Here is an 11,852-nt window from a genome sequence, read left to right as displayed (position 1 = left end):
TCAGCCTGCAGCAGTGAAACACGTTCGCACTCTCAGTGTCCGTCCATCAGAAGAAAGGAATGTAACTATGCAGTTCGTGAGGCAGTTCCAAATCGATAAAACGTATGTAAGATTCAAATAGGTGAAATGAAAATTGAACTGCGATACTCTTTTTGAACAGCAGAGGGCGTAATTTACTCTTGACTTTGCTTGTTCAATGTGCCATGTCACTACGTGTCCAACGTCTTGCATCATGTCTGAGACTAGAGACAGCTCGCCAACATAAATGAGACGAAGCAAAAGCTGTCGCTCGACAGGCGATACCGAAAGAGAAAATTCATTCCCCAGTTTTAAATCGAGAATGTGGCATCTGAGCTTCCTCAAGTCAGAAAATGATAAGTGCCAGAAGATAACAGAAAAAAACAGTTGAACTACACAAATAATCACTAACATGATTCAGCATGAGAGCTGGCATCATGGCGAGGCGCTCCGGTCAGCCCCGCCTACACACCACAAAAAACGACACCAAACCGCACTGACAAGCTGCAGCCCCGCTCGCCCAAACGAGTACAAGAGCCAAAGAGAGCGCCAACTTAGAGGGAAATGACCGACTTAGCTCTTCAGACGTTCCCGCAGCAGCCTGCTCTGTCCCAGTGGACGGAGTTTTAACAGCAGGGGACACTGTGAATGTCCAGAAATTATTGCATTTTGCTCTGTTTGTTTGGATGCTTGAAACTTGTGATATTTTGTGTTGTTTGAAAAAAATGTTTTGCCTCTATTTTTCATCTCAGCTGTCCCGTGATTGGCTGATGGCAGATTTAAGGCAGCCTCTGTTTGTGTGTATATGTAAAATGTTGTGATGCTGCCGTTTTTCACTCGGTGAAAATGTCAGCAGTTTGTCTTTCGATCGCTCCTTTCTCCGACACAGCTGTCACACACTCAGGTGTGCAGAGTTTCTACAGAAATCTTATCTCTTGACACGCCTGAGTCTCTGCGGCTGTCCTCTTCAGTCTTTGAGAGGTTCGAATGCTCCGCGCAGAGTTTTTAGAGTTGATGGAGTGTCTCTGTGTTTGGTCCTTCGCTGGAACAGAAACCCAGCGGGGGACCAGCGCTGTGACCAATCACTGTCGGTGCTGCGGCGCTGACGGACTGTTTGTCCAAACTGTGAGTCTGCAGAGACGGCTGACCGCCTCCGGCCGTTATTTTCCGCCTCTCACTCCTCTGCTCCTCCTCGCTCCCCCCATGTGACCTGTGACAGCTGCTGGCTGACTGTCTCCGTCTCTTTGAGCTCTATATCATCCTCATGGAAAAACTCTGCTGCTCTTTAAGGAGACTCGCTGATGAGATGTGGGCGGCTGGCAGCCCTGGAAATGAGTTCCTGCGTCATCATGTTTCCCTCCTCTGCTGTTGTTGAGGACAACACTGAGCCAGCAGTTGTCTTTCTGATAGTTTAATTCAGGCGTTTGCTCTCTCCAGCATGACACGACGCGAAAGGAGGTCCGAGAGCAGAGGAGATGCAGGACTAAAATACAGTGTATTATCTTCACCTGGGGACACTGTGTCCTTCAAACAGGACAAAGACAAACAGTGACAGTTTATCACACAGTATACATCATCACGTACAGTACAGAGAGAAGAAGGATTTACACCAAAAGGTCAACACACAGTGGTTCATCACAAGACGCTAACGATGTGATCAAACAGAGAGCTGCTCATTATGAGAAAGAGAGAGATGATGGTGAGAAATGGGAGCTCTGATTACATCTGCTGTAACGATCCTCCTCTCCTCCTCTCTCTCAGGGCAACGTCACCTTCTCTTGTGCAGAACCCGTTTCCGTATCCGTGACGTTCACCGGCCCTGAGAGCTTCCTCTGGTTGCCGGGGGCTACGGAGCCGGCGTCAGCGGGCACGTCGGTGGGGCTCCAGTTTCGGACGTGGAACAAGGCGGGGCTGCTGCTCACCTTTGACCTCCCGAAGCGAGGCGGCGCGCTGTGGCTGTACCTGAGCAGAGCCAGGCTGCACCTGCAGATCCACAAGGCCGGCAGGGCGCCGCTGGAGCTCAGCGCAGGTCAGAGTGACCACAAACCGCTAACTCACAGCTTCATGTACCTCCCTCAGGTGTCTCCAGATGTGTCGCTCACAGCCTCACAGCGCAGATACAACGCAGCAGGAACCGGCTCTTTGTGAGGGAATGCAGGATGATTAAAAAATGCTTTTATTTTGAAGGATGTCATTTGCCGGGCTTGTGCGAGTGTGTATCTTCTCCTGTGTGCCGGAAAACTCCGTGTGCATTTTTTGTAGCGTGGCCACAACCTGCGGCGGCGGCATCGCAGGCGTGGCGTGATGGCCTGGCAGAGATCTGCTGAGTGCACTTCATGGTTGTTTTTTGCAGGAAACTCATCACTTGGCACAAAATAAAGGTCACTTTAAAAGACACAGAGCTGACGGAGCGGACAGTACAAACCTGTAAACATGCCCAGAAATGAAATAAAATACCTCAGTGCTGATGAAGCTCGAAGATCCCGAAATTTAGATTGTCTTTTCAGTTAATTTATCCTTTTAATTTCTGTGTTTACTGCGAATATTCTTCGAACTGTACTTACTGTCATTGGTTTGGGTTGTTATTGTTATTGCTGTGTAATTGTTTCTCTTTTATTATTAATGTTATTAATCAGCACTGATTTGCAGCTGACGTCTTACCTCCGGAGACGAGTCAATCACAGACAGATCTGAAAATCAAGAAGTGACTGAAAATTTAATCTCAACCTCCATGAAAGTAAAATGAAGTCAGTTTGTGTGTGTGTGTGTGTGTGTGTGTGTGTGTGTGTGTGTCTTAGGCTCAGCTCTGAATGACGGTCAGTGGCACTCTGTGGAGCTGACTTTCAGACGGGGACAGGTGACCATCTCCGTGGACGGAGGTGAAGGTGCCGCCGCTCCCGCCAGTCCCCCGTTCGTTGTTTCTGCAGGAAGTCAGCTCTTCTTCGGTGGTAAGCGATCAGTAAACAAACCTGTTGTGCAGAAACAAGCACATGATCATGAGAGATTACGTCACAACGGATGAAGGGTTTTAACTGGAGGGACGGCGTCCTGGTTTCCTCTCCTGTGCAGGTTGTCCCGCTGACGGGAGCGGCGAGGACTGTCTGAACCCCTTCAGGGCCTTCCAGGGCTGCATGCGTCTGCTGACTCTGGACAACCAGCCGGTGGACTTGATCACGGTGCAGCAGAGGCTGATGGGAAACTACAGCGGCCTGCAGATGGACATGTGTGGCATCATCGACAGGTCAGAGCTTTGTTTGTCTTCTCGCGTCACTCAGTCACACTCGGCTGATGTCATCAAGGAGAGCAGCGAGAGGACGTGTAGCGATGACACGCCGCGGCGCCAGCAGCGAAAACCAATCAGATCACGTCACCGTCATCACCTCAAGTGAAGGCAAATACATGACTTTAATGTTCACAGTTATGAGACAATGAGCCGCCATCAGTTTGTTTCTTATGAGAATGTTTGTTAATATGAGACGCTGCAGCCGCTTCAGGACAGAGATACTCAAAAACTCTGGCCCCTGACAGAGTGCCAGGGGCCCCCAGCCATCCGCTGATTCATAACAAAAATAAACTAATGGACAGTAAGAATTGTTTCTGTACTTTTAATATCCATAAGGTACCAGAGGGCAAAAAAACAGCATCAAAAAGTGCCAGTGGAGGATCCCCGACACCCTCCGACAGAGGTTAATTACCAAAGCCTTAGAAACTTCCTAAAATACTAGAAATGTTCTGAAACCCCAGAAATATCCTTAAATCCTTGAAACTTCCAAAAGTCCTACAAACTTCTTAATATTATAGGAACATAATTAAAATCCTACAAATGTCCTTAAGTCCTAGAAATGTCCTAAAATCCTATAAATGTTCTTAAATCCAGGAAACATCTTTAAATCCTAGAAAAATTCAGAAATCTTAGAAATATGAATGTTACAGTTTAGTTTCCACAGTATATTTTAGACTTATTATAGGAGCTGAGCTGGAAATTCACTGATTAAACAAAAATACACAGTCTGGCCAAAAATGTATGCCATATGCACGAACAAACAAAAAAAAACAATGCAGAATGAAAAGCCAGTAAAATGCATCAGTCCCTTTACAGAACTCCCGGTGCCTTTCTTTTCATGGACAATATGATGATTAATAAAGATTTTGGAGCCATGAATTTATACATGTTAAGGGTCGAAGCTGTTGCACAGACACAGATCTTATACTCTGAAAAATCACCACGCCTCATTATTAAAGACGTTGTGAAGCTGTCCTGCAGATGTGCGGCCTCTCTCATGTGCTGCAGGAAATGTCACGTGAAGCGCCGCCGTGTCACTTTAACGTCGTGTTGCGTGTGAACGCTGACACGCTGCTCTCAGAACACGACATCAGACCTGTTTTTCTAAATCGTTAGCTGCAGTACGGCGTGCAAATTATCCTTCTGTTTCAATCAAATGTCAACTTAGAAAAATGGATTCTCAGAGCCGTCACCTCGGCGCTGCAGCGTGTTTTCCTGCTGCTGCGACTGAATGCTCTCTGAGTTTATCAGGAACAAGAGCTCTGCAAAATGTGTGTGTGTGTGTGTGTGTGTGTGTGTGTGTGTGCGTGTGCCAATAATGGAAAGCTCATTATGCAAATATCTGAAATACATAATGCTGCACCTGCCTCCGTCCCAGCTCACTGTAAACACCAAACTTTACCATCTGACAAAGCTGCTGAGTAAGGCTTTTCCCATCAGCGAGTTTCCCTCTGTCTGAAAGATTAAAAATTCTTCTTCTCTCTCGCACTCTTTATTTGGCCGAGGAGATCAGGCTGCAGAATCAGTGTCTTTTTAAATCCCTTTAAAACCCAAAAGCATTTTATAGATTTGCTTTTATGTAATGTCGTCTTTTAGTTTGTCTTTTAACTTATCTTTTAACTTATCTTTTAATTCTTAACTTTGTCTTTTAATTTTAGCTTCTAATTTATCTTTAACTTATCTCTAATTCTGCCCTGATCCTGCTAGCAATAATAATAAGAATAATAATAATAATAATAATAGTAATACTGTTTTCATGCAGTCAAATGTACCAAACATTTTATTATTATTAACAAATTCCTGATGAAGATAAAACCAACAATGAAAGAAAGTCTGTGGAGTTTGAAGCTGCACCATCCTTTGATTAAAACACATTAAAAAGCCGTACGGTTTCAGTGGATGACAAACTTTCATCACAGTGATAAATAGAGCCGCACAGAAGCAGGTTTTATATTGAATGCCGTGAAAAGAGAAGATGTGGAGGAGGATATTAACTTTGATCTGCACTGATCTGCGGTCAGATCGCTGCTGATTTATCATCTGAAACCCTCAGCTGAGCCTCACCGTCATTTTTCATCTCCTCGAGTTTAAAGTCTGATCTGAAGCAGTTCAGACTTCAGCCAAAGCAACGTGTTGCCAGCCCAACTCCTCACATGATGCCGCTTTATCAGTGGACTTCTGCGTCTGCATGTTACGCTCTGTGTTTCCCTCTGCGTCTGCATGTTACGCTCTGTGTCCTTCTGTGTCTGCATGTTCCACTCTGTGTCCTTCTGCGTCTGCATGTTACGCTCTATGTGTCCTTCTGCGTCTGCATGTTATGCTCTGTGTCCTTCTGCGTCTGCATGTTACGCTCTGTGTCCTTCTGCGTCTGCATGTTACGCTCTGTGTCCTTCTGCATCTGCATGTTCTGCTCTTTGTGTCCTTCTGCGTCTGCATGTTACGCTCTATGTGTCCTTCTGCGTCTGCATGTTACGCTCTGTGTCGTGCGTCTGCATGTTACATTCTATGTGTCCTTCTGGGTCTCATGTTGATGTTTTAGGACGTCGCCATCGTGATGTCAACAAAAGCATGTGGTGTTTTTTGGCAACAAAATTGATATATTGAATACATATTGAATTTTAGAGCGTAAATCAACGAGTGATGCACGAGCAGTAAAAAGTGAACAAATATAAAGGATAGTCGTCCACAGCGGTGCAGACGTTCTCTTATCTTATGTCTCTGTCTCTGTGTCCGTCTCTGTGTCTCAGGTGTTCCCCGAGTCACTGTGAACACGGAGGCAGCTGCAGCCAATCATGGAGCACCTTCCACTGTAACTGCTCGGCCACCGGCTACAGCGGCGCCACCTGTCACAGCTGTAAGGACGCCGTCTCATAGAGAGTCAGCTCACTCTGCATGGGGGACACTTTCTCTCATATTTTATGACGTTTCAGGATTTTAGGACATTTCTCGAATTTTGGAATGTTTCTAGCATTTTGGACATTTCTATGATTTGAGGACATTTTTCAGGTTTTTGGGTGTTTTTAGGATTTTAGGAAATTTCTGTGATTTTAGGACATTTCTAAGATTTTAGGACGTTTGTAGGAGTTTAGGACATTTCAAGGGATTTAGGACATTTTCAGATCTCAGCACGAGGAGTGTCAGTGTTGGGAGGAAACTTGGGTAAAGTTTGTCAGTTTGTCTGTAACTGGTTGAAAACTGGTTTGAGAACTTAAGTGTTTTATTCTGACAACATAAACAGAAATGATGATGATGATGATGATGATGATGATGATGCTGTCTCTTTGTCTCTCTCTGTCTCCCTGTCTCTCTGTCTCTCCTCAGCGATATACGAGCAGTCCTGTGAGGCGTACAAACACAAAGGCAACACGTCGGGGTATTACTTCATCGATGTGGACGGCAGCGGAGCCATCAGACCACAGCGGATTTACTGCAACATGACGGGTAGCTGACACACACATCAAAACACACACACACACACACACACATCAAAACACACACATCAAAACACACACACACACACACACATCAAAACACTCGCACACATCAAAACACGCCGCCGTGTCCACTGTCTCCCTCCGTCTCTTTGATCGCGCCCACACACACGAAGAGGAAAATAAAAAAAGACCTGCTTTGCTCTGCTTTCTGTCTGTCTTCTGTCTCCCCAGAGGACAGGACGTGGACGGTGGTCCAGCACAACAACACAGATCTGACCAGAGTCCGACCGGCGGCGGGAGACAATCAGCACGCGGCGCACTTTGAGTACACGTCTGAGGAGGAGCAGCTGGCCGCCATCATCAGCCAATCAGAGCACTGCGAACAGGAGCTGACCTATCACTGCAGGAGGTCACGCCTCCTCAACACAGCCGGTAACAATCTGCAGCTTCCTGTGACCACACGGGAGATTATTTTAAAACGTTTCACATGAAAACATGTATAAAATCAGGCGGGTCGGTCAGAATAAAATGTTTGCAGTCGACCTTTCTGAAGACGACGGGTATCTGATCTGTATGATTCTTACTCATCCTGTCATCCTGACACGAAGACAGTTCGGGACAGTTTACAAAAACACATTCAGGGTGTTTTTAGGGAGGAACATTGGAGAAGAAGCTGGAGGGTTTTAGGTATTTTTTAACAGGGTGAGGAAGAGTATGTTGGCATTGTTTTTCCGGAGTGACAGGTGAGACAGATGTGCTGCAGTTCTGTTTAAAGTTGCTAAAAAGCTTCGGTGCGGCGTGTTCGTGTCAAAGTGAAGACTTCGTGTGTTGCAGACGGCGCTCCGCTCAGCTGGTGGCTGGGCGGTCCAGGTGAAGGACAGGTGCAGAGGTTTTGGGGCGGAGCTGCACCCGGCAGCAGGCGGTGTTGGTGCGGCCTGCAGGAGACGTGCGTGGACCCCAGACACCACTGCAACTGTGACGCCGACCGCGACCAGTGGTACTGACAGACGATGTTACTCTGCTTTGACTCATTTCATTTGTTGGTTTCTAAATCTAACGTGTCCGTCTTCTTTTGCTCATAACAAAAGTTCTGCGTCCCTCTTTCGTCTTCGGTTTCCACTTTAAATTCAGTTTCTTCCTGCAGGGCGAACGACTCGGGCCTGCTGACCCATAAGGAGAGCCTCCCCGTCAGGTCTCTGCTGCTGGCCGACGTCCACCGGCCGGGCTCGGAGAGCGCCTACAGAGTCGGACCTCTGCGTTGTCATGGAGACAGTAAGTCAGTCCACAGCCCTCAGTGTCACCTTGGACATGAGTTTCTGTGTTTGTGTGGTCATGAAAAAACAGCAAAATCACCAAACATTAAAATTGATTTCTTAAAAATGGCCAACAATTTTAAAACAAAAAAGGGGAATTTTTTTTTAAATAAAAACGTTTTCCAAACCACAGACATTTTCAAGGAAATAAAAATAATGGATAAAATCTTGTTTTCTTCAAAACTTAGTAAAATATTTTGAAGATTAAAAAAAGCAAATTTTAAAAGGCTGTATTTTGTTTTTTATTTCTTTTCTTTAATTTTTTTAAAAAGAAAAATGCCTGTTGCTGTTTTTTATCAAACAGAACAGCAAATTAAGGTATATTTAAATATATTCAGCTCAAATCCTGTTCTGAATTAATTCTTTAAAAAAGAAGAGCCGATAAAGTTTTTGATGGTTTTGTCAGAGATTGTATCACCTTTTAAAGTCACAGTTGAAAGTAAAGAAATGAGATGAATCATAACTTAAAAATAAAAAAATAATGTTTATTTGCAGGAAACGTGTGGAACGCTGCGTTTTTCGACAAGGAGACATCATACCTCCACTTTCCCACGTTCCACGGGGAGCTCAGCGCAGACATCTCCTTCCTGTTTAAGACCTTGTCGTCCTCCGGCGTTTTCCTGGAAAACTTGGGCATCAAAGACTTCATCCGGATCGAGCTCAGCTGTAAGTCAAACCTCTGCGGTTTCCAGCAGCGTTAAGGCACCAAACCTGCGTTTTTTAACCACCCAGTGAAGTTTTGTGACTGAGTGAGCGTCCTTGTTTTTCTGACAGCTCTATGGCATCAAAAGTGGGTGTTTGTAGAAGCCTTCACTGTTTTTCCAGCAGCAGTTTTGGTGAACTGTGTTGTTTTTGTGCTGCTTTGTGTGTTTTGTGGCGACCTGTAGCTGTTTTTCCAGCAGCTTTTAGGCTCCACACAAGTGTTTTCTAGCAACTTGTCACTGTTTTTCAAGCAGATCTGTGCTGTTTTTCCAGCAGAAAAAGCACCAAAAAGCAGCAAAACTGGGTGTTTTTTAACAACACATTGAAGTTTTTGCAGCCGTCCTTAAGAGTTAAATCACAGAGTTGTGCTTGCGTGAAGCCGGTCGCCTTGTCTCTGAGTCACTGCTCCTGGTTTCTGTGGCCGCTGTTCATTAGTGTGACATCTTTGCGAGCTGGAAGGTGTCAGTTCGTGTGTGCTGCATTTCTTTAGTCTGAATGTATTTCTTATCAAAGTGCCACCAGAGCTGATGTGTCAGTGCGTCAGAAACCCCTCCACAGACCGTGAACCTGTCGCAGGGACAGAGCCGCCTTTTCGTTAACGATTACAAGAGAAAAACAGGTGGCAGGAGAGTCTGAGGACATGAAAGACTCTTTATAGTCCTGTAATCGATAAAGTAATCCACAGAGGTTCAGCAGGTTTGACAGTGTGCTTCTTTGGGAACAGTTTCTGTAAAACTGTCCAGGATTTGAGTGGGCTGCAGGTGGAGCAGGTGAAGAACAGCCCGAGTGCTGAAAACAGACAGTAAATCTTGGTTTTCTTGCTTCAGCCTCCACAGAGGTCGTCTTCTCCTTCGACGTGGGGAACGGTCCGCTGGAAGTTCGCGTGATGGCTGCCGTCCCGCTGAACGACAACAGGTGGCATCGCATCCGAGCCGAGCGGAACGTCAAAGAGGCTTCGCTTCGCCTCGACGAGCTCCCCGCCGCCACGCGGGAGGCTCCGGCTGACGGACACATCCACCTGCAGCTCAACAGCCAGCTGTTTATAGGTGTGTGTGTGTGTGTGTGTGTGTGTGAGACATCACTTTTCTTGTGGTGCTTTCAGACAGTTTTCATATTTATTTACACCTTTGAACTCAGAGCAAATCAAAAAGGCAATGAGCACAAATGCAAGAAATTCATATAAAATTATTTTTTTTTAAAGCTACGAAAAATGTCCAGGGGAAAAAAACATATTAACGTTTATTGTCCAGGAATATTATATTTTTTTACGTTCTTGTTTTTTACAGTTTTTTGTTTTCATTAATTTTCTTTTATTTTTTATGAATGTCTTGCAAATTTCAGGTCAGTTTCTTCTTTCGTTGCTCATTGCTTTTTCCAGTGTTTCTGAAAGAAAACTAGACAATTTGCTGAGGTTTCTAAGGGTTAATCTTATGGAGCATTTAGCCTGCAAAACTGCACACTGAGAAAGTGGATGAAAGAGGACAGAGACAAGCAACTGTTTAAGGCAAAAAACTAGCAGCAGCTTTAAATGAATGATTTTCAGTACACTACCTGCAAGTATATTATAGTAAAGTGTTCAGTCCAAATGACAAATTCAGAGTCAAAAGCCCAGAATGACACCCAGAAATAATACAAGTCCTGTTTTTCTGCTCTGATGGCTGTGGGATCAAAAATGTCAGTTTGAATGGGTTTCAATGGAGCATTTTTGGACCTGAACAGTCTGAATGTAACTATTTAGTTTCCACAGTGTATTTTAGACTTATTGTAGGAGCTGAGCTGCAAATTCACTGATTACACTCAAATACACAATCTGGACTACATTTAGGACACATGCATCAACACACACACAGTTATTACAACATGGAGAGTGAAAATATGCACCAGACAAAATGTTTGGTGCACATTAGGTGCTCAGGAGGACGCAGTGAAAAGCTGTCTGCAGCGGTCAGTTTGCCCGCGGTAACCTCAGTTCAGAGTTTGGGGCGGCAGTCCTCCTCTGACGGCTCCCCGTTTAGATGCAGCTCATCACGGCTGCGGCCTGGAGGCTGTTTATCTCATCATAACAGTCTCGAGTTGCCAGTTTGGCACGAAGAGACAATTAAAAAGTAGCCTCAACTCTGAGGACAGTTAGAGGTTGTAAAGAAAAAAAACAAAAAACTTTTGGAGTTTAAATTCTGCGCTGGAGAGGAGAGAAACTGTTTTTTTGTCGCGCTGAGCCAGCCGGACAGGACAGGAGGACGGGCGGACAGATCGGCTCGCTGGCTCTCCACATACAGACGCTCAGCATGGCGCTCAGCCGGCAGACAGACGGGTCTCCTTGAATTTTACACCTGCCACTTTGTGTTTCACTGTGTTTCATCAGCTCGTCATTTTTCAGCATGAAGGTGGTGACAAATCTTTGTTTCTGGAGGTGCAGAGGGTGTTTTTACCCCTTTAACTGTTACACAATTGTCTATGCAAATAAAATAAAATAAAAAATAAAATAAATAAATCAATGAAATAAAAAATACATGATAGGGTTAGAATATGTTAACAAAATAGATTATTTTTTAAGATACTTTTTCTCACGTTTTCTCAGAATAATGCAGTGTAAAAACTGCAAAAGTCAAATAAAAATCGATCTTGAACAAAAAAAATCTGTATAAAATGTCTGGTATAAAATATTGTTGTATCATATAAATCTGAAAATAAAAGTTACTTTGTACAATAAAGATATAAAAATAAATGAGCAAAAATATAAAGATACAAATAAAAATGGATCTAGTAAAAGAAGAAAATTTGTATAAAATATATTGTAAAAAAAACCAAATTGTCATTGTTATAATGGAAATATGAAAACATTTACATAAACAAACGTTTATTTTGTACAATAAACATAAATAAACAAAAAATAAATAGATATGAATTTAGGACAAAAATCTGTATAAAATATATGGTAAAACAAAACAAAATATCATTGATTATTAATGATAATAATAGTAATAAAAATCCCCAAAAATAAATAATAAATAAATCTGAAAATAAAAGTAATTTCATGATAATAAAAAAATACACAAACAAAACAAATAATAATGATTCTTGTAACAAAATATGTTTCAATTG

General features: G+C 43.8%; 1 protein-coding gene across 2 annotated transcripts in view; it reads left to right on the top strand.

The window, feature by feature from the left end:
• The window catches only part of LOC121940918 (contactin-associated protein-like 4), a 60,271-nt gene that overhangs the window by 37,427 nt on the left and 10,992 nt on the right, over nt 1-11,852 (top strand). For both annotated transcript variants that reach the window (XM_088086529.1, XM_088086528.1), the window contains exons 9-18: nt 1,780-2,047; nt 2,817-2,966; nt 3,088-3,259; nt 6,049-6,155; nt 6,623-6,742; nt 6,967-7,167; nt 7,570-7,732; nt 7,880-8,007; nt 8,544-8,714; nt 9,578-9,796. In XM_088086529.1, the coding sequence (XP_087942655.1) occupies nt 1,780-2,047; nt 2,817-2,966; nt 3,088-3,259; nt 6,049-6,155; nt 6,623-6,742; nt 6,967-7,167; nt 7,570-7,732; nt 7,880-8,007; nt 8,544-8,714; nt 9,578-9,796 (1,699 nt within the window). The remainder of the gene's footprint in view (nt 1-1,779; nt 2,048-2,816; nt 2,967-3,087; nt 3,260-6,048; nt 6,156-6,622; nt 6,743-6,966; nt 7,168-7,569; nt 7,733-7,879; nt 8,008-8,543; nt 8,715-9,577; nt 9,797-11,852) is intronic.

This window comes from Plectropomus leopardus, chromosome 13 (assembly GCF_026936395.1).
Source record: "Plectropomus leopardus strain MGB_pleo_1.0 chromosome 13, ASM2693639v1, whole genome shotgun sequence".
In the NCBI taxonomy this organism is placed as follows: Eukaryota; Metazoa; Chordata; class Actinopteri; order Perciformes; family Serranidae; genus Plectropomus; species Plectropomus leopardus.
Note: the sequence above shows the minus strand (reverse complement) of the source record. Positions and strands in the feature narration are given on the sequence as shown.